A 27,080-nucleotide genomic window follows, 5' to 3' on the forward strand; every position below is an offset into this window, starting at 1 on the left:
GTTGGTTTTGAAATTCTTAGCACTGTACACAACTGAATGCTTCAATCAGTCTCTTCTGAACACAATGCCCTCTTCCATCTATAATCAATTGGTTTAAGTAGAAAATGAACAAATGCTTTGAAAAGTACCTGTTAGATCATATTGAGTTAATTTATACATTTGTACTTACCACAGATTATTCTAATCAAGTTGATTATTTCCTCTCTCTAAAGAAAAGATGGAAAGATAAAATAGTCTTTACATTTTTGATACCTTGAGGCCACACAGTAAAACTGTCTTCTAAACAAGACGCAATTAGCTCATTATGCAGTACTGTTCAACCTTTGAGCAAACCCATAAAAAAAACTACCTTTATGGGTTTGCACAAAGGCTGTGCACCCACCAACAAACCACAGCTGAAAACACTCCACTTTTCATAGACATTAATGTTGATACATTTTGAGGACAAGGCATTGCAGATATCAAGATGTCAGTTTTTAAGAAGCTGAGACACTAGTTAGGTTAGTTTTCTTGCTATTGACACATCCCACTGGGAACACAACTTAAATTCATTCTATACTAGAGTTTAAAAGAAAAGGGGGAGACTTCCATCTACCATTATTAGCGGATTTAAATTCTAGTCCTGAGTGAATAAAAATGACAAGGTGTTTCCTGAAGCAGTCTGAGACAAATCTTGGTCTTGAAAGTTCTCATTCAATGTCAATAGAAGTATTACATTTTTAACTTAACTGGATAACATTAACTGGACTCTTATATCATGTTCTCAGGAATACAAGAGATGCAATTATAAAGGGCAGATTTTGCGAATGATTGCATCATTGGAACACTTTGCTCTCAAAGCACGACAAAACAGAAATTGTGACAGAAAATCCTTTTGAAATTGGATCCATTTGTGTCCATTAATTGCTCAGAAAAACAATTTTCCCCAGGTCAGATCAGCCTAGCAATCATTTCCAGATGAAGCAGAGCCAAAGTAGAATTCAAATCTCTATTTATATTGGTGTGTCTGATGTATGCCCTATGTCAGAGACATACTTACTGATGTTGCTAGTCATGCTAACCTATTTTAACCTTTGCCGGGTGCTTTTGATTGCAACCTGTAATCTTGGTTGTTCACTCACAGTACAACTAGGAATCATTGCACTGTTTTGCTGCTGCTTCCATTGTTTAAAGGGGCACTGCACTGACGTGGTTTTTGACTGGGCTTCTTTAGATGTGAACAAAGGTGATGTAAATACCTTTTAAAGTTCACTGAACAACAGTGAGCATATTAAGCATCATTGTTTGGCTGCTTCATTGCTGGCAGCACTCCATAACTGGAGGTTGCATTACTATAAATATGTGGTGGAGGGGTCAAAACCTTGAAGCAGGAAACATTAGCAAAGATCCCACTCTCAGAGAGTATGCAGAGACCATACATTCCACCTAGACTTCTCTGATGAACAATGCATTTGCAGGCTCACACATTAAATGCAATCCATTTCATGGCAAACAGCATTCACCTACACCACATAAAGGGCTCTGGAGGAACACTCTCAGTAATACATGGCAACCTCCCAGTATGCAAATCTGATTTTAGTAAGTAAAAACAAGGAGTTGGTGTATTTATAACGGTGTAGAATTCATCTTTAATGTCTTGTGAAGTCATGAAATCTTTAAAGCACTGCAATCACCTCCTTCAAGGCTTTTCTGGCCTCAAGTGATCTGGCCTCTCCTGACACACTACTGGTATCAGTCTTTTACGTGGGCTTCTATGTCCCTCTGTGTGAAATGGGAGCTCTCTTCCCTTCTCTTGCAGCCTCTCTTTACTCATCAGCGGCCATAATGTCTGGCTGTAATGTGGAGTGTGCCTTTAAGATCTGATGCCCTTTTCTGACTGGTGCACAGCCAAGTGTCAGCGACAGTGTAAAACAGGATAATGTGTTGCCAACTGTACCATTCCTGTCTCGGTGCTGCTTTCTAATGTAAACCACACTAACATTTTTTCTTGACCCCTTTCATGTTATTTGTAGGTTAACTGAATGGGCACTGGTGCTTTCGCAGCACCAGTTAGCATGTTTAGAGTAAAACTGAATTTCTGGGCAGTTTTGTCAGTTTTCGTCTCTGGATTTTCAGAACATTGTAATTAGCATAATTGAGACAGCACCTAATGAAAGTCCACCACGTTAATTTAGTGGGAGTTGGGAGACCACACTCCTTGCCTGAAATAGCATTGTCCTCTAAGATTCAGTCCCTGGGAATACTAAAAAGTAGAGCTTGCATTGTGGTCACTCACACACAAGACAACTTCTCCATATAGTTCAATTGCAGTTTTCCATTTATGAACCTGGTAAGTTTCTGAGCTCACCTTTTTGAATATATCCTCTGTTCCATTGCCAACTTGTGGAGTTCTAAGAATGACTTTTGTTGGCACTATATGATAGATCAATCTTTGGAGGAAGGAGAGCAATGAGGGAGCTGCAAAGAGCAGGTATAACTGAGAAAAAAGGAAGAAGGAAGCAACCACTCAATGGGAGATCCTACCCATGGTATTGTTATTGGTTTATTATTGTCGCTTGTACTGAGGTACAGTGAAAAGCTTGTCTTGCATACTGATCGTACAGGTCAGTTCATTACACAGTGCTCTTCAGATTGAATTGTTCTGATCTCAACCTGACAGAGGTTAAAAAAAAAGAGGTCCCTATACTTCAATAATGAGATTAAAAAGAGCTCCCAGTTTGCTACACACTGCTGAATCAGGTGGGTGTAAAATGCCCTCCACTGCAGAAGAAACATCTGCACTAATTGCCCAAAGGTCAGAGCAAAACAGAACAGCAGCATATCTTTGCACACTGCAAATTTCCCTATGTCTGTGGTGCTGTATATTACCCTGCATATTCCACAGCACTAGCTTGGCATTTTTGTCATCAGGTTAATAATCAACTTTTCCAGAGGTGATGAACTATCTTTTAATTAGAGATCATATGAAAATCGTACAGTTATCTTTTTACAGTTCACAGTGATTGAGTGCATTGAGATGAAAATGATTTTGTAAGTCCAAGGTTGCAGCCTTAACTTGATCTGAATTTATTCCAGCAGCAGGTCCAATTAAGCTAACTGAAGGATGCACCAGAAATCCTGGGGCAATGTTCCTTGACACAAGGTGTTTCTCTCTTTCCTAACATCAAGGAATACCTGTTATTCAACATACAGCTCATTTGTGATCAGTCAGGCCTAGTTTCCGAACTGTACCAGAATGGCCTACAATCTTTGTTAGCCCTCTGTCGTATCTCTATTTGTGCCTATTTAGTGATAAGGGATATCCTCTCCAAACACATCTTTGACATCATCAATAGTTCCCATCACAAAATCAGAGCAAACACAGAATGAATGCCGTGCCACCACACAGATCAGATTGAGCAAAGCATGGCATAGGGGTCAGATTAGAATGCATTCCCTGACCCAAGACTCAGGACCAGCGTACTTTAATTCTTGGGCCTCATTTAAAAGACACATGTTTGCTACCTTTTCAAGAGTCCTTACCAATAAAGAAATGTTAAACAGTCCTTAGTGCCTGTTCACTTGCATGCATGTGGTATGGGAGATGGGGTGATATGGGGGCGATCATTACTTGCTTTGTGAGGACATTATTTTGAATGTGCATATTGTGTATTTGTTTAAAGTGCTCCTCAAAAAGTGATCAGATATAAACTCCGCAGCATACCCCTGGTTCTGGCTGAACAGGAAGTGTACAGTAGCAATTCAGTCTCCCATGTGCATCCTATCAGATATTGGTTTGAATACAAGATGCTATCATATACCACACACATACATCTCATTGATGTATATTAAATCCTTAATCATTATTACATTAATTTTTGTTTGAATCAACATTATGGCAGATTTTTGGTTCGAAAAAGTACCTATAGAGCAAACTGTATAACAAGCTGCTGTAAACTCACATGTCAAAATCAATGGGCAAAGAGTGGCTAAAGTCTTGGTGTTGATGAAGGTACAACAGACCAGCTGGTGCGTTGCTAACAATAAATCATTTGAAAAATTAACTTTAAAAATAGGATTTTGTAGCAGCTGCAATTTGTGAAATCAACACAGCTTAAGATTTCTTGTTTCATTTCATTCCCAAGTTTCACTCACTAGGTTGCCAAATTTCCACTACATAGGCATACAATTCTAATATAGCTGAAAGATCAAAGTATAAAATATTTAATCAGGGTGGAATCCACCAAGATCGTCCCTAATTTACTATTGTTATTTCTTGCTTAGAATGAAATAATGAGAATCATCCATAATCACCAAATTTTCAAGAAATTAAATAGTCAGTGCTTTTGCACAACATTCAGACATACCCTTACAAATAATCGTTTGAGAATGTAATAAAAATGGGAGGAGGTTCCAGGGGTTCACCTAATTTCGGTAACCTTGATGCAAATCCTGAAGGTATAAATGTCTAAAAAAGGGCAATTATGCCTTTTCTCAGGGGTAGCAGCCACTCTTCTGCTTAAATTGATGGGGAATTGATGAACCCTGTGGAAATTAAGCTTGTTACTATAGTGAAACAACAAATTCTCTCAGTCCTGTCCACACTCAATATGGTGCTCCTTAAAAGAGACTGAGTAAAAAGTCTGTTTTGATACTTACTGTGAAACCAGGTTCACCCTTCTCTCCATTCTTTCCCTATATTTAGAAAATACAAGGCTTCATTTCCAGTTCATTCTAAATATTTTTTCACTAAATCAAACTGGGCAATTTTATCTGGAAATAAGTATCTTACTGGATCGCCTCTAATGCCAGGGATTCCTTCATCACCTTTGTTTCCTTTACTCCCTCTTTCACCTTTATATCCACGATCTCCCTATAAGAAGAAAGTGTTACTATCAAATGCATCTCTACCAAAAGGCAAATGTAAATGTTCGATTAATTCACAGTGTACAAATATAATGTCTTCAGATCTGGCTGAGGCCAAATTAAATGTTGATCTTTTTCTATGACTCAATGTTGAATATTTCCAGCATTTTCTATTTTGTTTCACTTTTGACGCATTTTGTTTTTTTATGATTTCTAAAAACACGATAACTGAATCTAGGCTGGTCATGGATACTTAAGCACATTTCATGCACTGACTCCAGTTTGTGTTCCCTGAAAGGAACTGCAGTTTCCCCAGATAACACTATTTTTCTGGGCCCTCAAAAAATGCCTTTGTCCCCAAAATAATGCACACAAACTTCACAGAGCATTCAATGTGAAAGTGCTGGGGAAAATAAAAGGATATTTCACCCAGGCTAAATAAGGAAATAAAGCAATGCATTTTGGTGAGTGTGGACATGGCTGGTCTTTTCTCTGCTTTGTCTTTATTTTGAAGTTCGAGGTATTTTTCAAGCATGAATAGTGGTTGAGTGCTGAGGTTGGAAAAGGTGGAACCCATTGGTGAGGTCCGCCAAGTTCAGAGAAACATATACCCCTCCGGGTGTAGGTTTGACATAGAACGTATGGCACATACAGTTGGTATTGTGAGTTGGGTCTGAGAAATGAAACAGGTTGGAGTGCAAGGGCACTGACTATAACTGGGCCTATAGAAATCAGTAGATCTAAAAGACTATAATAAGAGAAGTCAGACTTTGAGTGGAATGGTATGCACTGAATCACGTTAATCATATAATTACTAACACTAATGATCCTGTAGTGCAATCATATCACTAGGAGGATAATGGTAGTATTGATCAATGAAATTACTAGAAAATGACCTGAATGAAATGGATTAAAGCATTGGGATTAAAAAAACTCAATGCAATGCTCTTAATCATATCACAGTGAAATAAAATGTGTTACGACAATTATTCCTGCAATTGTGGTACCATTACATTTAATGTAAAACTATCAGTGCCTGTAATCCTTTATATCCATCAATAAAAATGATAGCTTCTTAATTCCTTTCATAATGAAAAATATTTTAACATTTAAATGCCTTATTTCTGTGCTCTCTCCTCTATTTGAGGCACCAGCTGCCATTAGCTAAGGGTTGCCTTAGAACTCCAAAGAGAATAGAAGGAATAGTTTAAGAGAATCAAAGAATGATATAGCAGTCACTTGGCTGCCTTGTGTCAGGTCTTTGAAAGAGTTCTTCATTTCACTTTGTTTCTCTTCCCTTTCCCTGCAAATTAGTTCCATGCAAGTATTTATTCTATTGAATGTTGTAGGTTATTGAACAGCTTCTAGCACTCTTATAGGCAGTGCATCCTTGAGCATAATTCGGGTGGTGTTGTGTGGGGCTGGTTGAGCACTGATGGGTTGGGGTGAATGGGATTAAGATCTAGGATTTTAGTTGCTTTGTTTTCCAAGGCCCAGAAAAATTGTCTAAACGATGTTTGAGCTGCAATGGAGAAAATACCTGAGGCATGCGACCTCATTGAAATAATTAAATGAGTTCCCTGTTTGCTGAAAATGAGTTGATCAACCAGTATTTCTATTTTTATGAAACAGGGAGAGGGCAGGTTGAGTTGGGTGGGCTCAGCTTTTGAAGTGTGAGGGTTTGAATTACTCCCGAAATACTACTGTAGTACAGAAAATGTGGCATCCATCTGTCCACAGTCAGTTCTCACACACAAAATTTGATTAACGGTCAGAAAATCTGCTTAAATAGCAGTGGATAATGAAAATACATTAGCCAGGATGTCAGTCAATCCAACTGTTTTTTTCATAAAAGTGGCATGAAGTTATTTACATCCATCTAGGAAGGGAGACAATTGATCTTCTCATCCTATAGACATCACCACCAATGCCACAGTGCTCCTTCAGAGTGGATTATGTATTTAAGGTCACTGGAAATGACCTTCTAATTCAGTGTTTGCAGCAATAGCGCTGAGGCAAGGCTGACACCACTTATGTCACAAAGCTGCTCAAAGAAGTATTAGAGTTAGTGTGCCATCACACAGCACCTTGGAGTTTACAGTTTTACTTCTCCTTTTGTTTATTTTTTGTTAAATGTGACCAGTGGTGTCCCCCAGAGATTTCTATTTACAAAAGACTTAGATAAAGGACGAGGATGTTGAAAAAAACAATTTAGATAGTATGGGTGAATGGTCAAAAATGAGCCAATTAAAATTGTGGAAATGTGCAGAAGCAGACAGGTTTATTGAGTACAGAAGTCACTCAAAGCTCAAGGTCAGGGTAAAATTAAAAAAAACTAAAGATAAATGAAATAATTGATTTTATCTCAAAGCAGAACTTTATGTGAAGATGTTTTGAATATTCTGTTCAATTTTCCATACCACATCTCTTTAAAAATACATTACTCCTGAGTTGGGCGTGGTATAAATTCACCTCGGGTTAAATGATGAGAACAGATTGCGGAGACTAGGCTTATATTAACATAGGAATTGAAGGTCAAAGGATGTCATAATTGATGTTTTAAAATAGTTGACAGTTTGGAGAAAAACTGAAAGACCTTAAAATTAAGGTAGAAGTTATTTTTAAAATGACTTTGTCAAACTACAGTGGAATTCTGGAACTGTATCCACTACTGAAGTTGAATTAGCTGAAAACTGCAAAACTCAGATCGATAGATTTATGAGAACACAAGAAACTTCAGATGCTGGAATCTGGTTTTGACGCAAAATGTCGACAATTCCTCCCCTCCCCCACCCTCCCCAGATGCTGCTTGACCTGCTGAGTTCCTCAGATTGTTTGTTGATAGATTTAAGTTAGGCAAGTGTATCAAGACCATAAGACATAGGAGCAGAACTAGGCCATTTGGCCATAAGACACAGGAGCAGAATAAGGCCATTTGGCCCATCGAGTCTGCTCTGCCATTCAGTCATGGCTGATTTATTTTTCCCTCTCAACCCCATTCTCCTGCCTTCTCCCCATAACCTTTGATGCCCTTACTAATCAAGAATCTATCAACCTCTGCTTTAAATATACCCAATGACTTGGCCTCCACAGCTGTCTGTGGTAATGACTTCTACAGATTCACCACCCTCTGGATAAAGAAATTTCTCCTCATCTCTGCTGTAAAGGAACGTCCTTCCATTCTGAGGCTGTGCCCTCTGGTTCTAGACTCCCCCTCTACTGGAAACATCCTCTGCACGTCCACTCTATCCAGGCCTTTCAATATTCGGTAGGTGAGGGTATTAAGGGTTTGAAGAACTTAAAGTTAAGATGCAGTGCATTGCTAATCTAATTGAATGATGAAACAGCTTTAGGAGTTGAATGTTTTATTCCTGTTCATATACTCAGATAGGCATTATGTAGGTTAATAATTTACAGAATGAGAATAGCACAGCCTTCCATACTGGTTTAAGGTGTATCTATAAATTGTAATAGATCTTGTAGCAACAAACAAAATGTGACTCAGATGGCATTAATGTTTCAGATAAATGAGTAAACATTCTTATGAATAATATTGAAAGTGGCAAACTGTTTTATTTACCTTTTGTCCTGGTATACCTTCCCCTGCTGGCCCTCTAGGACCCATCAAACCTGGGGATCCTGGTGCTCCCTGCAGAGGAAAAATTAATTTATTATATGCTGATATTAGGTAGCTTTATGTTCCTGATAATAACATAGAGACCTAAATATTTAATTGATAAATTCAGCTCCATAGCACCCATTGCATAGTTAATATGGGTGGACAATTTGTTAAAATTTGGTGATTGATATCTGTACAAAGGTATTCACATATGTGATACTAACACTGGCTGGGAGTGTGCAGAGTAGATCATGGCTTCAATCAGTGTGAAATCTTGATTTGATATCAGCCTTGTTAACGCTGTACTAACTTGGAGCTCAGTCCTTTGACTAGCACTTCTTCAGCAGCAGGGAAGACCTCCCCCCACACCTGCACCCCCACCTTCCATCCCCTTATTACTGATATTCAAAAGGATAAGCAACTATTTGCAGGTTGTTTGCTGGTTACTTTCTACAGATTCTGGCTATGCTTCTTCAATTATTCTGTGCTTGCAACAATTGTTTTAAAAAGTCTGCAGGAACTTTCAGATGTTGAAGTATTTTTACTTGACTTCAAGCTTCCTGATAGAACAATTGGTCCCATAGATTAGTAAACGTTCCACTTAGACAGCAACTTTATGGTGGGAAAGTGGGGAAGAAGATAGGGGGCACCTGATCAGATGGAAGCCATACAGAGACTTAAGGAGTTGCAGCTCAGTGATGTCTATTTTTCAGGAAGGAGAAGCCCATTGAAACATGTCCAGGATCTAGCCATTACTCTAAACTCAGGACAGATCAAGAACTGCTCTGTGATTGTCAAGATCACCACAGTCATGAACATTAATGTGTCAGGTTCTTTCCATCTGGCATTGGAATTATTTTCAATATCTTACTGTCCACTGTTGCATAAGGGAGATCACCTACACACTTTGTTTTAAGAGACCTGAATAAATTTAATCTCTCTTGCGAGAGAACAGTAGGCTAAGCAAACAGTTTGAGCACAAAACTGGAGATGCTGGAAATCCAAAACAGGAACAGAAAATGCTCAGCAGAACAAATGCCATAGGTGGGGAGAGAAACAGGGTCAACATATTGGATCAAGCATTCTTTATCAAAACTGGAAAATGAGAAACCAACATGCTATAATTTGCTGAAAGGGGGAGGATGCTGAGAACAAGGCAATGTCTTTGATAGGAATAAAAAGCCGATAGTTTGGCTTCCCCAAGCGACAGCCTGTGGTTAATTGTAGGTCTGTCAAAAAGATGTACCACAATCATAAGGGTTACTCCTCCCTCAATGTCCAGCTGGTGTCTGGGAAGTGAAGGTGAAGGAAGAGACAGAGGAACCTGGTAGGTGCAATTAAAGAGTACTTCTGGTTGGGGCCTTTCCAAAAACAATTATGCTACTGATAAGTACAACTCCAATCCAGCAGACCCATCTCTTACTGTCACTATCATAGTATTCACTTGGCCAAAACTAAAAGCCAGTTAAAAAAAAAACAAACCAAACTTATAGAGCAAATAATGCCAAAATTCCTTCATATATTAACTAATCCTTCTTGTGCATTCCTGTGGCACCTACCTTTCTTGTGCCGCCAATGTTCCCCTGCAATGCTAGTCTAGCAGCTGGTGGAAGGCTGTGGCATGCAGACCTTGAAAGACAAGCTCAAACACCCCTGGGCTTAGAAGGCCCAGTTTCAGGATGGTGATAGATCAGGATTTGATGAGGGTTTAAAGACGCTGCTTAATTGCTCAGTTTCATTACCTTTGGTCCTTGTATGCCTTCTCCTTGAGGCCCTTTTGGGCCAGGTAAACCCATTCTTCCCATAGAACCCTACATAATGTATAAACAGACAACAAAGTCAATTAAAATAACATTTTTCCTTGGGCTATGAGAGATTTTCTGGTCAACTTTGATGCAATACATCTTAACCTCTTGACTTTTGAGTTTACATTGCTCTTGTATCGATACAGACAAGTGGGAGAGCTTCATCTTGTGTAGCATTTTCATTCCAAATCAGTGCCAAAGACATTCAAAGTAGAATATCAGTGAGCTCTTATAATGGTTCAAAAAATCATTCCAGAAATTATCCTAGCCAGCCATGTCCCCAGGAGAAAAAAAAGTGAGAGTTTACATTGATTGTGCCCGTTTGCAGGCCTTCAAGGATTCTCTTATATTAAGTTTTTGTTTGGTAAAAGGGTACCTATTAAAAGCCTTTAAATATTAAAAAAAACTCATAAACTTAGACCAATAAAATGAGTAAATGACTCTGTATAGTTTTTCCAAGTAATTTTTCAGTTATTTACCATTAAGTAGAAGATGACTAAATCTTAATTTCATATTTTTGTTATAAATCTATTTTCAGCTGCATTTTTAGCAGGTTGCCACCATTAAATATGAAAGGAATATACTGTTCCCTTTCAAAAACGTCCTAATTCCACCATATGTTTGATTACGTAAACAAGTATGAACAGAAATTGGAATAACCGTATTAATTCCAAAAGCAAGCACACTTTTGAACAAAATTTCTTACTCCACAGTGGAAACTCTATACCAAAGTTTCTATTTCAGTTATTTTATCACCAAGCTCAACGGTGCCTGAATAACCTTAACAATCAAGAAGAATTTTGCAGAAATTATACTAGTTTTGAGAGCGGCAAACCTATTTAAATTTCAACTTGTTCAAAACTCAACCTGCTTGGGTGTTTCCTCTCAAATCTCACAATCTTGATTTGACCCAGAGGTGGTTGCAAACATGATTTACTTCAGGTTAAATCTATTTTTGATCATATATTGCTGCATTGGTATGTTAGCAGCTGGCTGATAATTTCCAACATGCATCCACTAAACATTAGTTTAGGAAAGATGTAAATGAGTAACAGAGTTACAACCATTTAGATATGTCAGTGTTATGTTTTGGTTATCAATACTAACCTTTTGACCAGGGTATCCTATTCCTGGAAGTCCAGTTGGGCCTGGTAGTCCTGGAGGGCCAGGTTCACCCTGAAAAAATGTGTTTTATTTTATATTATTTTCTGACAACATAGAATGAAGCCATTCAGCCCACTGAGTCTCTGCCAGCTTTCAGAGCATTCCCATTGTCCACATATTTCCCTATGCTTATTCTGTCACACACAGTCATTAACACGCCCTTGATTTATCCATATATTAGGAGCAACTTACATTAACCAATTAATCTATTAAGCAGTATATCTTTAGGATGTGGGAGAAAATCCATGCAGTAACAGGGAGAACGTACAAACTCCACAGTGGGAGTCAGAATTGACCCAAGTCACTGGACCTGTGAGACAGCTGCTCTACCTGCAGCACCACTGTGTCACCTTCCTCTCCCCCCAAATGACATTATATTAAGAAATAGAGGTGAGGATATCAGTAAATGTCTTTATAGGCCAGTTCTACACATTTTCCTGGATAACATTTATCACTTAAAAAATCATTAGAAAACATCTGGTGATATACATACTGTTCTTTCCAGGAGTTTGCACTTCCCAAACTAGAGAAACAAAGGACTGCAAATGCTGGAATTTAGATGAAAAAACAACAAGATGCTGGAGGAACTCAGCAGGCCAGGCAGCATCTGTGGAGAAAAACAGATGGTCAATATTTCAGGTCAGGACCGTTCTTCAGGACCATCCTAAAGATGGGTCCTGACCCGAAACATTGATCATCTGTTTTTCTCCACAGATGTTGCCTGGCCTGTTGAGTTCCTCCAGCATCTTGTTGTTATTGCACTTCCCAAACTGTTGTTTTTCCTGCATTAAAACAGCGGCAACACTTCAAAGGTTGAAAAACATTTTGTCACATCCTTAATTTGTGAAAAGCTCTAAATAAATGCAAGTTATTTATTTCTCATAAATAAGACTTTCTGATAAATGTGTGATACTTTCACGTTAAATCATCTATTTGATTGAGGTATTTGAGTCTCGAGACTCTGCAGGGTTGGTATTCTGACACAATATTCTAATGAAGACACAAGAGACTGCAGATGCTAGGATCTGGACTAAAAAACAAGCTGCTGAAGGAACTCAGTGGGTCAGGCAACATCTGTGGAGGCAAAGGTGTAGTCGACATTTCGGGTCGAGATTCTACGTCAGGACTTGTCATTCTAACACTGCAGATGATCACGGATTAAGGAAAGGTGATCACAGAGGAACACGCCTTGAGTAATTTGGGAGGCTCTTCTGTTCCTACTCAACACACAAAATGGTCAATATTGATTCAGCTGCTGTTCTACATCTCACATCTTTCATTTTCATTGACAGTCTGGTGCAGCTATGCTCTAGTAAGTATGCTTAAAAAAAGAACAAAAAGATGTAATTTATGAGCTACAGCACTAAATTTCACAAAAGTTTTGAGTATTAAGGGCAAGACTGATTATTCCAGGCACATGCATACTTCCATCAATGATCAGTTAACCTTTATTTCTCCTTAGATTATGTACGGTGAAGCCATTTGTAGAACAACAAATACTCCATCAGGACAAGAATTAATTCTGCACCCCCGACCTGACCTTGATCCTCTGTTCTACTCCCATTCTGATCTCTTTGATACAAGACTCCTGAAGCTCAATATAAGCTCAAGTAACAAGACTTCTCTTTTGATGAGGCAATTCCTATCCTTCCAACACTGTATTCAGCAACTTCAGATTATGACCACAGCTCAAATGATTTTTTTGGACAGCAACTGGTAGCAACGGTTTGCTATTACTACTTACTCCTCCTCAAACCCACCCATGTCCCATTACCATCCTATTGTGGATGGCAAAATGTCAAATGTTTGTTTCTGAACTTGAAAAGCATAAATGCAGATTTACCTTTGGTCCGGGAAATCCTTTACCATCTTCTCCTGGGTCACCACGTGGACCTGGCAGTCCTGTTACACCCTAAATTAAAATGGTATAAATATTTTGGTGCTCATAGAAATGCTAAAAGAATTTAGGCAAATAAATTATTACATGACTATTGTATTCAATGGCTGCAGAAATCAAGGAGGTTAAAATATTGCCTAATTCATAATTTGGGAGTGAAATCAGAGAAAGCACACAGAAGCTTGCTTTTAATCTAAATTACAAACATTTCAACATTACTGGCAGATTAAGTGGAAAGAGATCAATAGTCATTTTAAAATAGCCTTTCTACCATGGTGGATTTGTGTACCAGAGAATTCAAGGAACAGAACTTCGTACCCAATTAGTAGCACAAAACATGCTCTTTCATAGCATATTCATAATGCACTCCATTTCCAAACTTTGTGCAATGGAACTGAATTTCAGAAGTGGAATTCAACACACTGCTGCTACCATACCACATGCTTAGTGCAACAAACCAGTTATGAATTTCCAGACATTTTTGAAGATTTGTGTGGTTAAGTTTAAAGCAAATAGGTTAATTACAATTTATCTGACAGACGGTCATGATTTGTTTTCTTTACCAAAAGTATTAGGATGATTTGCTTGCTTTACTGGGTAACCTTTTAAAATTATTCATGCAGGTTTCCAGCAGATGCATCAAACTACCATTGACTAACCTTGGTGCAGACATTTCATCCTTTTGGAGAAACAGTCAGCTTCTGATCAACATCTTTGCCAAACCTAAACATACATCTCCCTCACAACTTGTACTATTGTGATTGCCACGTGTATCTTCTGCAGAAAAATGGAGGAGAGGCAGATCATATTTTTTGTGACAATACCTCTCAAACTCGGGTGTTTCACCAGTTGGAAGGAAAAATGTGGCAAGGCATAGGGATACCACGGCATCCATGGGACACACTGTCCTGACTTTGACATATATTGGCATGCTCTCTCTATGTTACCATTGTGGGAGAACCTCCACTACAAGCAAAGAAGTATCTTTACCTTTCCAAGAGCATCTGGGGATGATGTCACATCCTGAGGAAGATTATTAGGAAAATCCCATGTTGAGGATCAATTAAAAACAATTGCTTTGACTCCAATTTTGGAAACCTTTTTAAAGTAGCAATTCTCATCAAATATTAACCTACTAAGCTTGACAGAAGGCCATCTTAAAGACTGTCAGGGAATTTTATTGAATTTGTAAGTGCATGTATTTTGAACTCGTGACTAACAGTATTAACACATTCCATCAATCAGTTTCAGCAGTACTGTTTCTTCCCAATCTCCCTCTTCAATCTTGTTACTCATTCCTGAATCATCCCAGATCTGAAAAGTGGCACAGTCAATGGCATTTTGGAACCAAATAAGTGGGTGCATAAATGGAGACATCATGACTTGCAAACCAGAAAATTGAAAGTAATGAATTCATTTCTGATTTGAGGCTGGGGACTCTTCAGTATGTACTGTATGTCATACAGTTGTTTGTTTGTGATAATTCTGCAAAAGTTAAAGAAAGTATTTCATTAAAGCTACTACTTGCCTGAGGGCCAGGATAACCATCTCCTTTGGCTCCAGCTGGTCCAGGTAATCCAGGATCTCCACGATGTCCCTAAAATAGATACAATGAAGAGTTGAAATGTACCCCAATTTTAAAAGATGTTACCAGAGATGATTTTAAAAGTAAAAATTAAATCAAAAATCAAGGATATGTAATCTTCAGACCTATTAGTTTTTGTGACTGTATCCATTACCTTGGGTCCTATTATTCCAACTCCTGGGTGCCCAATAGGACCTTGTGGTCCTGGTGGCCCTCGGTCCCCCTGCAACAAAAGCAGGTTAAGTTTGCAATAATTTTCAAAGAAAATAGTTTGCTTATCAAAATGTGCGATTCTCTGGGCAGATATTACAATTACTGCAGATAAGATTAAAATCCTCTAACTACAAAACACATAACTATAGATATAGAAACCACTTATTAAGAATGTATATCCATACATAAAACACTTTATTCTTATACTTCAAAGTTATTTGTCCCACAAATTAATTTTAATTAAATTGTTATCGTAAACAGAATTGTTTCAGCACTGCCAATCATCTATTTGCTAGCTTCTTTTGCAGTATTTGATCATAGCAGTAGAAAAAATTGAATGCGCTGCAACCAACTGGTGAATTATCTGTCTAGCCAGCTGCTGTCTTCAGAAATAATGGAAGAACAAAAGGAATACAGGGTGAATGAGTCAAGAAATATGCAAAGCTTTATTTTCTTTTACTGAATCAATGCTGCGATGCATAATGCTGTGGCAGCAAAAAATTATGGGTTTAAGCCAAGGCCCAGGGCAGAACCTGCTTTCATATGGTTACTTTCATACCCTCAGTATATCTAACAACAAATGCATTACTTTTGATAGCACCAGTAAGTTGTGAAGTAAGCGCTGCTCGGGTATCTGAACACTTATACTAATTTGATACCCAAGTGTACTATTAAGACTCCTACTACAAAAAAAAACACCCTGAGACAATACATCTGCCTTCTTGGCGGAATGTCAAGAATTTATGAAAGATTTTAGTAAATCGGTCTGGTCTTTATCTGGTCTTTCATTCTATTACTAATTGTGGAACCCTATTATGTGCAAATTGATAGCTACATTTGCTTACATCTCAATAGTAAATGTTTTTCGATAGTAATTTATTGATTATTATGATATGAAAGGTGCTACATAAATGTGAATTCTTACTCTTTACCCAGTTCTCAGTTTTTACAACATCAATAAATATTGACTATGCCAAAGAGATGAGCATAAGAGTTCGAACATGGTCCATATTTTATCACTGAGCTGAATGATCCTTTTCAACTAATTTACCATTGAACGCCATGGAATATAGGGGCACATATACCTCAATTCATTATTTTTTTGTTAGAAAGAGACGCCTGCATAAAAGTAAGATAGATTCATGGATTTGGTAAGGGAAGAAGTCTTGGTTTTATTGTGAGAAATCATCTTGAATCAGTAAGTTAATCCAACAACATTAATTGTTAGGATAGAGTTTGTGACAAATGTCTGTAGAGATTTTCTTGCTGATCTGGGATGACAAAGCAGCATATGGGTCAATGGTATGATACAATACTAATTTTTAGTACTGTAATTATAGTTAGATCGCTGATAATATCATTATTAGCTGTGCAATTATATTGGTAACAAAATAATTTCTTACCATTTCTGGGGAAAATAAAATTCAGATGCAAATTCTATGTTTCGTTAGTCAGAGCAATGTCCTATTTTGTTCACCCTTTGACCCCTCTAAATACGAAGTCTGTCTCTGGATAAAAATTTAAGCAGAAGTCAAAAATTCTAACTTCTTCAATAGAACAACTAGTAATTTTCTTGATCATTTTTGCGCAGGCTATCCTTAATTTGATTTGACCCAGTTGGTGATACTCTCACATCTAAATCACAAAAGTCTGGGTTTAAGCTTGTTGGATTAGGGTCCAGATTGTTGTTTTTATTGTGTTTTTCCTTGTAGTTTTAGCCTTCTTTACGTTTGCTTATATGATTGTATAATCACCCATCTGTCTGTGAACTTTTAGTAACTTGTAGTATACTTGGTTCTACACTTATTAGTTTCTTTGTCTGCAAAGCTGAAGCGTGACTCAGTCAGTACCTGTTCAGGTTTTCTTTATCTAAACCGGTTTAGACCACTTTGCAGTATAAAAGGAGAGCATGTGGTCATGTTCCTTTTTTATTTCTTTACTTGCCTTGCTTGCTGGTACAGGCTGACCCTGTCTGACCTGTACTATGATGAACATCTAATAAAACGGCTGCAACCCTAAGATCTGTGCCTCATTCTTGACTTCTGAAGAACCTTCTGGACAACATCATCTCCAATTCTAACAAGCTCTTTCAATTCTTTTGGTCTCAGTAGTCCAGAGTACCACTCCTGACACAATCTCATGGCAGCTTTTCAGTCGGGAACATAGCAGCACTGAAAATATCACATTGAAGCACCAGTTAGAAAAAACACTCAGGCCCTGATGTGATCTTAACCTATTATATGTCATTAGTTCCAGGAAGTTCCGTCTGGTAGATAAATATAAAATGCAGATGATACATAACAAGTTTGTCAGTATCTTACGAGGTGGGACAATTTGATATTTCAGGTGTACGAATTTGTTTTGACAGCCTGAAACTGTGTTTCAAGCACTTTGCATTTGCATATTTTTCTGCTTTGGCCTTAATCTGTCTGGTATTGACCAAAATCCTCCTATTACATAACTTTTCTAACTGCACTGAAGAAGCCCAGAAAACACTTGGTTCATTCAATGTCACAGTAGTCCAAAGTATGACAGTAAGCATCAGAAGTGCCCATTCAGAACTGAGCACTTTCTCCAAGGACTTCCCTTGTGAGGAGCATCCTGTTTCATTCTCGGTGAGCCAATGCTCCAACACACAAAAAAAAGTGTCACAATTCTGAATCAATTTTCTGTTTGGCCTTTCACCAAGAAGCTTGTTTATGGCTTGATGGCTGGTGCAGACTCAAGGGGCCAAAGGGCCTGTTTCTGTGCTATATGACTCTATGACTTCTATAGTTTGTTTGAATGGGCCTAACATACAGTGTTCATTTCATATGGGGTTTTGAGCTCCTCCTGGATCACTAATGAAGTGTTATGTTATGGAATTTTCAGATGAACTGTGCAACTGTTGAAGCCATAATGAGATTAGTGCATGCTCTGGTAGAGGGATACGAGCCGAACATGGGCAAATAGGATTAGGGTAGATAGGCATCGCTGTCGGCATGGACGAGGTGGGCTGTAAGGGCCTGTTTTTGTGCGATCTATGTACATTTCTATAATTCTAGTGCTAAATGCCACATTGCCACAGGTACTCAACCAAAGCATTATGATGTATCCAGCAGTACCCAACTGTCAATGCAACATCAGAGCACTATCTATCCCATAACAGGTTTTTACTGATAGTCAAGTACACAAAGTTCCCTGACTAGTCCTTTTGACTTGGATGTGTTTGTCTGATTCACGTGTTTGAAAACCTAGTTAAAGTAGTTGAATGGTAAAGAGCACTGGTGGGACTTTCCTTTTAAAGATGATCTTGGAATAGGATGGAATTGCACCAAATGCCTCTCAATTTACCTGGATTGTGGGCCATTTACAATACATGGTGAGCTCCTGCTGGTATTTTTACCACCATGAAGGAACCTGCCACATCCAGAGAAAGAAATCAGCTGGAGCTGAGCTAAATGAGAGGATGCAGGTGGATGTTTAAGTAGGTTGACCTTACTACCCAACTCTCCAATATTTCCACTGTTATCCCACCTAAATTTGTTTGGGATCATGGAGGAAAATCCTTTCTCAAACGTTTTGAATCTCTATTAACTCTAATGACAAATAATATATAACATTAGAACTAAAAATAACTCACACTGAATTGACCCGAATGTTTCATTAAGAGATGGACACAAAAATGCACTGGCCAGAATCACAAGCTGCAAGTTCAGGAGGGAATAAATTTTATTTGATTCTATAGAACAAGCTTTCAAACAAACATTGAAGAATCTCACAACTAAAGTTGCCTTGATCTACACGTTCCTCCTCCAACTATGGGAAACCCTAGTGTGCCTTCAGATCCAGGTGGAAAGTGAGAACAATTCACTCCAGATGTGCAAGGCTCAATGCTAGGACTGCACAAGCCAAAAATTTGTCTAAATATCATTGTCCAAGAACAATGTAATGTACAGGCTAGAAAAAGCAAAAATACTGACAAAGAGTACCTAGGCCAATAGATCTGCTTCTGTTTCATAAATTCATGTGCTATTGCAGGAGATTATTTTCTAGCATATTACACACAGTTGAAAATAAATCTCAAATGTGCTACATGGTATATCCCAGTCTCATTATAAAACAGTGTTACCCCGGCTCATTTTGACCACATAAGTTTGATATCACGTGATAAAACAGTAGCAGTCTTCTGCTATTATGACATAATGTTTGATTACATCCTATCTGGATGCATCACGGCTTGAATTGGCAATTTCTCTGCCTGCGACCGCAAGAAACTGCTCAGAGTTGTGGACACAGCTCAGCACATCACGGAAACCAGCCTCCCCTCCCCGGACTCTATGTACACTTCTCGCTGCCTCGGTAAAGCAGCCACCATAATCAAAGACCCCACCCACCCTGGACATTCTCTCTTCTCCCCCCTCCCATTGGGCAGAAGATACAAAAGCCTGAAAGCACGTACCACCAGGCTCAAGGACAGTTTCTACCCTGCTGTTATGAGACTATTGAACGGTTCCCTAGTATGATAAGATGGACTCTTGACCTCACAAACTACCTCGTTATGACCTTATTGTCTACCTGCACTGCACCTTCTCTGTAACACTTTATTCTGCACTCTGTTATTGTTTTACCTTGTACTACCTCAATGCACTATGTAATGAATTGATCTGTACGAACGGTATGCAAGACAAGTTTTTCACTGTGCCTCGGTACATTTGACAATAATAAACCAATAAACCATTGTCTATAAATCACTGCGTGTTCACACTAATTTCTACCTCTGCAACCTTTGCCATTTTTTTAATGTCACTTCACATTCTATTTTTTGCATCATCCCTATTACTCATTCTGTTGCTCTGGCTGCATCAACAAATTCCTCAGCTATTGTGACCTTACCTTATGATCCAATATTTCTACTACTTTATAATCATGGTTATGATTCAGCAGAACCTTATTAGCTGCAAGGTGCTTTGGGAAAATCATGAGGTGATGTAAATAGCTACAGTAAAACTCTGCTATCCACCTACTCAGAAATCCTGAGGGCTTGGCATCTGGCTTACCAGGGCCCCAGTTTCTGTGCCCTCTTTCCATTCACTGGGGTCCTGGTTCCCACGCTCCCTTTCCACTTGCTGGAACCCTGGTTCCTGCACTCCCTTGAAACTGATTAGTTCACTGGAAAACTTATTATTCTACTGTATAACATTTTTAAAAAATGAATTAAAAGTGGGGCTGGAGTATTAATAGAATAACATTCTACAGTCCAGGAAAATTTGCTAGTCTGGCTCCACCCAAGCAGATTTTACTGTACATAAATGAAAACTCTGGTTTTCCTATTCAGGACTCCTCTCTCAACTATTTTTCTGTACATTGACAATTGCATTGTTGCAGACTCCTATGTACATACAGAATGAAAAATGTATTTACTTTTGCTGCCAATTTCTAACCTGTTCTCACCTTCACATACAACATAAAATAGTACAGCCCAGGAACAGGCCCTTCGGCCCATGATGTCTGAGCCGACCATGATGTCACATTAAACTAAACCCATTGGCCTGCACGTGATCCATATCTTTCCATTCCCAGCATGTTCATGTCCTATATGCCTGTGTGTTCATGATCCATCTCTGACTCTTCCCTTCCCCTTCTGGATCTCTCCATCTCCATCTCATGGGATAGGTTTGCGACAAACATCCACTACAAGCCTAGAGATTCACACAGATATCTTGACTGTACTTCCTCCCACCCTTCTTCCTGTAGGGATTCCATTCCATGCTCCTAGTTCCTCTATGACTGTAGTACTTGCTCCGAGGTTGAGATTTTCCACACAGGTACCTCTGAAGTGTCTTCCTTATACCTGAACTAGTGGCTTCCCCTCTACCATTGTGGACAGATCCCTTGACTGCACCTCATTTATTTCTCACCCCCTCTCCTCAGGGAAGAGGGTAATTCCCCTAGTACTCACTTTCCATCCCATCATCCTTCACATTTTCTGCCATCTTCAACAAGACTCCACCACCAGACACATCTTCCATTCCTGTCCCCTTTTAGCATTTTGAAGAGACTGCTCCCTAAGCTGCTCTCTGGTCCACTCTTCCATTCCCACCAACCATTCCCCATCCTGTAGCACTTTCTCACGCAACTGCAGCAGATACAGCACTTGTCCTTTAACCTGTTCCCTTCCTGCCCTCCAGGGACTCAGGTGAAGAAGCAATTCACTTGTATTTCTGCGAATCTAGTGTATTGTATTCAGTCTGGTCTCCTTTACATTGGAGAAACCAAACACAGACAGGGTGACATGTTCGGTCTGCAGGCGCAACCCTGAGCACCCTGTTGCCTGCCACTTTAATTCTCCATCTCCTCCTGCACTGTTATACTGAAGCCCAATACAAGCTTGAGGAACAACAGCTCATCTTCTGTTTGGGTATGTTGTAGCTTTCAAATCAAATTCTTTAACTTCCAATAACTCGCTTTCTCTGTCTATGCCAGAACTGGTAATATTTGTTGTAAGTTATTCATCAGTGATAATAGCTTTGACATTTACCTCTCCATTGACACACCCAGACCTGTGATATGCAACACATCACACATTTCTTTGTCACCCTCTAATTTTCCCCATAACAACTCATGCCCTGGTCTCACCCTATCACAGATATTCCCTTTCTCCTGTTCATCCCTTCTGCCAACTTAAAGATATTTCTTCTCCCTTTCCCAGTTCTGATATAGGGTCTTCAATCTGAAATATTAATTGCTTTTTCTTTCCACAGATGCTGCCTGCTGAGTATTTCCAGCATTTTCTGATTTTGTTTCAGATTTTCAGCATCTGTAATTTCATTTATGATTTTCATTTACTAATGGAAGCTCCTTTTTTATTCTTTCTTTAAATCTTTTCCTTCATCTCTTTTCATGTTCAAAAGCTTCATCAAAACTATTTCTTTCTGATCCAGTCTTTGCCTGCTTTCAGTCATTCATCCCTAATTTTTAATTACTGCCCAAAGATCTCTACACCTCTTTATGAAAGGCAGGAGTCAGGCCTGATATTTGTAAGAGAGGTCAAGAAATTCAATGGACCAGGGTCACATCGCTAGCTCCACTCTTCGTCTCAAATTATAACCAGGACTTGGTTGACAACACATCAGTTTGATCTTGATACTGCCAAATAAGTGGTGATCTGCTGTGGTTTATGAAGCTGTACTTATATGGCTGCTTTTAAACAAACCTAAAATGTTTTTGGTCAAAATCGACACAGAGGTGTCAATGTAGCTAAAAACATAAACTGAGAATTTAATTCACATAGCCAACATGAATAACTCTCACAATCTTTTGAATCTGCACTAGAATAACTCCAATCTTGGCACAAGGCTTTATTTTGAAAGAGCTCAGGCAAGCTACAGAATTCCCTGATGATCTTAGAAATATATTTTTTTTAATGTAAAAGAAAAGTTTGCTTCCAGGGAATGGAGTTTTGAGCACAACCAGGACATGATGTTAAAAATAGTTTGGGTCATCTGAAGTTGAAATCACGAAGTATGTTTCCTACATGAAAGGTAAAGTCTGGAAACCAATTTCCACAAAACTGGATCTATGTCAATTAAACTTTTCAGGGATAGATCAATAGATAACACGAACAAGGGAAATAGAACAAAGGCTCTAAGTGGATTGGATATCACCCATGAACTAATTGAACGATGGAATAGACTGAAGGGGCTAAATGGCCCATTTCTATTTCTGTGTTCATATGTGACCATGGATACATGAGCAGATTTCCTCTGTTATTAAGTATAAAAACACAGGCAACAGTGCATCTCCAGTCTCCTGACTGAAAAGCTCAGTCTATTGGTATTACTTTAGGACTGGCAGCTTTAGAACCACAGCACCTACCTACCTGCTTTCAGTTGATATTGCTCTATTGTTATAAAAGTGTTAATTGATGAGAAAACGGCCACCATTTTGATCTGTCCACCACAGGCTTCATATTTGAACTTTGGATTTCAACTTATGAAACTTACAGGGTAATTTTCAAGTGCTCTCTTAGTTCCAAAATTCCCAAAACTGATCCTGGAGTATGAATTAATCAAAACTGTCTTCAATGCCATAGAATGCATTTATAATTAGTACACTCTAACAGCATTTTAACACAATTGATTAGTTTTTACCTTTGCTCCTGCAAACCCTTTTCCTGTAGGTCCTGGTAATCCAACCTCACCACGGAGCCCAGGCTCCCCCTGTAATTAGAAAGAAATTAGATAATTACAGTGCGCTCAAAACTTAGGCAAATTGAAACTACAAAGTAGTTCATAAACTAGCCCTAAACATCTCAATAATGGAAACATAAAAACAATTGCATTTTCCAGAGATTGTAATTATGAATTGCTTTGATTCGGTCACATCAATTAGCGCTGCTGCTGCATAACTCTAGGGACCCAAGGTCAGGAGTGCAGTTTGTGGGTAGTTTGCATGTCCTCTCTGTGACTGTGCTTCTGCTGGATGGTACAGTTCTCTCCCACATCCCAAATATGATCTGGAAGGTTAACTGGTTACTCTAAGTTATCTCTTAATATAGTGGCAAAAAAAAATCCAAGTTGAAGGGCATGTGAGAACGAATGAGTTTCTACATTTTTCCTGTGATGGTGCAGCTTTCCTCCAACTGCTCCAGTTTCCTCCCACATCTGAAAGATGTACTGCTGGGTTGATTGGCTAATATAAATTGCACCTAGTGTAGGTAGGTGGCAGGAGAATCAGGGGGAATTGATGGGCACGTGAGAGAGAATAGGCTACAGGGAAATAAGTGGTGGATTGCACTGAACGGGTTGCTTCGAGAGTCAGCATAGACTTGATGGACCAAATGGCCTTGATCAGTGTCTATGAGATTTGAGAAAGTTGCAGGACTACAGGGAATTAAGGAGAGGAGGAATGGCACTGATGGGATTGTTCTGGGGGTTGGGATCAACCTGATAGACTGAATGGCCTCCTTCTGTGTTGAAACCAGTAATTCCCTCTCAAAGTGTAGCTATGTGTGTTCCACTTGTTCCCTCATTTGATCATTTGATCCAATAATCATGATAGAAGCTTAGTAATTCTCTTGACATGAAAAAAATAAATTTTCCCCATTTATTAATTAATCTCAATCATATAGAATGCAACAGAATGAAGTTTTGTAATATGAACGTGCATCCTACCTGGAAAAAGTCTTAATAATATGTGCGTCTTAATCTCCTTTTTTTTCCCATCAGCCAGTAACTGTCACTGACCTCTACTCACCCCAACTGTGCATCCACCGTCATTTAGATACTTTACCTCCTGTTTTCAACCTTACTGGATTACAATAGATCCAGTGGACAAAAGAATAGATTCATGAAGTATACAGCTGGGAAACAGGTCCCCGCTCACCAAGGTGCCCACCTAAGCTAAACTCATTTACCCGGGTTTGACCTTTCCTATCAAAACCTTTCCTATCCACGTACTTATCCAGAAGTCTTTTAAATGCCTTTATTGTACCTGCCTCTGGCAGCTTGAATAGATGGACAATCAATCTGCTTCCACGTTTTAGTTTCAGTCTGCGGTTTCCTTCAGTTAAGTGTTATTTCCGTCCAATAACACTTCTCCCTCTCATTTTGTCTCCAACCCCATGGAGATGTAGCTAGTATTTCTTTCATCTGTTCCCTCCCTACAACACTCACCTGCCCCATGGAAACCCTTGCCTCACCCTATCAGAGATATTCCCTCTGTCCTAACCATCTCTCCCCTGCCCTGTTTCTCTCTTACTCAGTTCTGACGAAAGGTCTTTGTTCTGAAATATTAACTCTGTTTTTCTATTAACAGGAACAGTTTAAACTGCTTACTGTTTCCAATGTTTCTGTTTTTACCTCACTCAACAGAACCTGTGGGGTTTTATATTCTGGAGCATACCTTGACTATTGCATTATAACCTACGTGGTTTTGCCTAGTACTGGTTTTTCTGCAGCCTGAAAAACATGAGTACAATACTTCTTCATTTGGGGTATAGTCTTTGTGCAATGTTGCCTTGCATAAATGTTGTTTTTCTTTAACAACAGCTTCTCCATATGGATGATTATTTTTTCTGAGGAAACATGAGGAAAGATGACGCAGAATTCCTGCGAGAGTTTTACTGATCTGCCAGTGGAGAAGCTGCGTGTAATTTCACGGCCAATGTCTTATATTTTATGAAGAAAGTAGTTAACCAGGAGTTGGATGAATTGTGTATCAGGCGTATTATTAACTGAGAAAAGGTTGTCCATCTAGTTTACCTTCTAACATCTTGAAGTAGTTGCTGACCAATCAAAACAATCAATACCTATTCAAAACCAGTAACAGACCAAAACCTAAAATGAGGAAAATCTAATTTATGGAAAGCATTGGGAGTAGCAGGTCTCAAGCTTCCTCTTTCCTCACAAGCATGTCACACATAGCATCTCGTCTTTCTCATTCCTGTTCCCAAAATGATAGTTTTTTTTGAAAGAAATCAATTTAAATTTTATCTGAATTTATCAATACTTATCAGCAAATCCATACTCTCAGTGAATTAATTTCACAGCTTGAAAATGCATGCATTGAATCAATTCATTAAATTAATGCTGAATTTACTGCTCTTTAACTCCATCTTTTGGTTCTGATGGACAAGCTGAAACAGTTTATCATGGTCTACATTATTTTCAACTGGGGAAAAAAAACATTCATATTCCATTTAACTATCACTTTTCCATTGGGAATATGCCCAATTTACTAATAACTCCACAAAATCTGGCCTCTATACTATCAACTAATATGGTTGCTGTCTACTTGATCAGATCAGCAGCTGCAATATGCTTTCTGCATTCTAACAAATGGAACTGTATTTTAAGTATTTTTATGCATTATTTTAATTAATATTTTAAGTAATCACACCAATAATTTATAATGTAGCAGAATTTCACTTAACCAATTACTACATCCCAACAATCTCTTCTTCTGAGGCAGTTCCCTGACATCAAGTAGGACTAGTTTCCATTCCAGTCCTGCGAGTTGTAAGGCGACTATTGAGACTAATATGGGACCACAGATTTTGCCACAGTTTGGCATGTGGGTGAGCAGTTTGGGAACTGAGGCATTCTTACTGTTGTTTATGCTGGGTTTCTGTATGCTCCTGATGCACAAATGCAAGATTCTGTGCCATCCCAAATGCTCCTTCTGCACTGTGAGCAGTCATGGGCCAGAGAGTCCCAGGAGTCAAGGGGGATGTTGCCTTTCTTCAAGGATTTTGCTTTGAGAACATCCTTGAATTGCTTCTTCTGTCTACTGTTGGGCACAAGAATGACATGCCCTGACCAAAGGAGCCAATTTGAGTTTCATTGGGGATGTTGGCTTGGAAGAGTTCACTGATATTGATTCAGAGAGACACAAGAGACTGCAGATGCTGGAATTTGGGGCAACAAACAATCTGTTGCAGAAACATAGCTGATTGAGCAACATCTGTGGAGGAAAGGAATTGTCAACATTTTGGGTTGAAACTCTGCATCAGGATCCTGTTATTTGAACAGGACCCAGTGGATTTGAAGCATTTGGTGGAAACAGCATTATTGACAACTCTCCAGTGCTTTTGGGTACCTGCAACGGATAGCTTAAGTCTCTGAAACACAAAGGAAGAGAAGGATCATTGCTGCCCAGTAGACCATGAGTTTTGTGCTTGGTTTTAGATCTTGATTTTCAAATACCTTTTTCCTCAAATGGCTGAAAGCTCTTCCAGTGCACTGAAGGTGATGGCAAATTTAATCATTGATGTCTGCCTTTGCTGGGAAATGGTTCCCAATGATATAATTTGCATTATACTACTCAACTTCATCTGATAGATGGGAGAAAGGTTTGGGATGTCAGGGGGTGAGTCACTCACCACAGAATATCCAGCCTCCATCCTGCTCTTGTAGCCATATATAGATGGTCAAGGATTACCCCCAGGATATTAAAGACTCAGTGATGCTA

The 27,080-nt window shown here is 38.8% G+C and overlaps 1 protein-coding gene across 1 annotated transcript in view; it reads right to left on the reverse strand.

Annotated features, from left to right (window-relative positions):
- Positions 1-27,080, reverse strand: part of LOC127570961 (collagen alpha-1(XXVIII) chain-like) — a 123,566-nt gene that overhangs the window by 5,432 nt on the left and 91,054 nt on the right. The window contains exons 18-27 of the mRNA XM_052016929.1: positions 23,261-23,329; positions 15,070-15,138; positions 14,859-14,927; positions 13,277-13,345; positions 11,377-11,445; positions 10,207-10,275; positions 8,426-8,494; positions 4,772-4,852; positions 4,639-4,674; positions 170-206 (exon numbers count right to left, since the gene is read on the reverse strand). Coding sequence (XP_051872889.1) covers positions 170-206; positions 4,639-4,674; positions 4,772-4,852; positions 8,426-8,494; positions 10,207-10,275; positions 11,377-11,445; positions 13,277-13,345; positions 14,859-14,927; positions 15,070-15,138; positions 23,261-23,329 — 637 coding nt within the window. The remainder of the gene's footprint in view (positions 1-169; positions 207-4,638; positions 4,675-4,771; positions 4,853-8,425; positions 8,495-10,206; positions 10,276-11,376; positions 11,446-13,276; positions 13,346-14,858; positions 14,928-15,069; positions 15,139-23,260; positions 23,330-27,080) is intronic.

Source organism: Pristis pectinata, chromosome 5 (genome assembly GCF_009764475.1).
Source record: "Pristis pectinata isolate sPriPec2 chromosome 5, sPriPec2.1.pri, whole genome shotgun sequence".
Classification (NCBI taxonomy): domain Eukaryota; kingdom Metazoa; phylum Chordata; class Chondrichthyes; order Rhinopristiformes; family Pristidae; genus Pristis; species Pristis pectinata.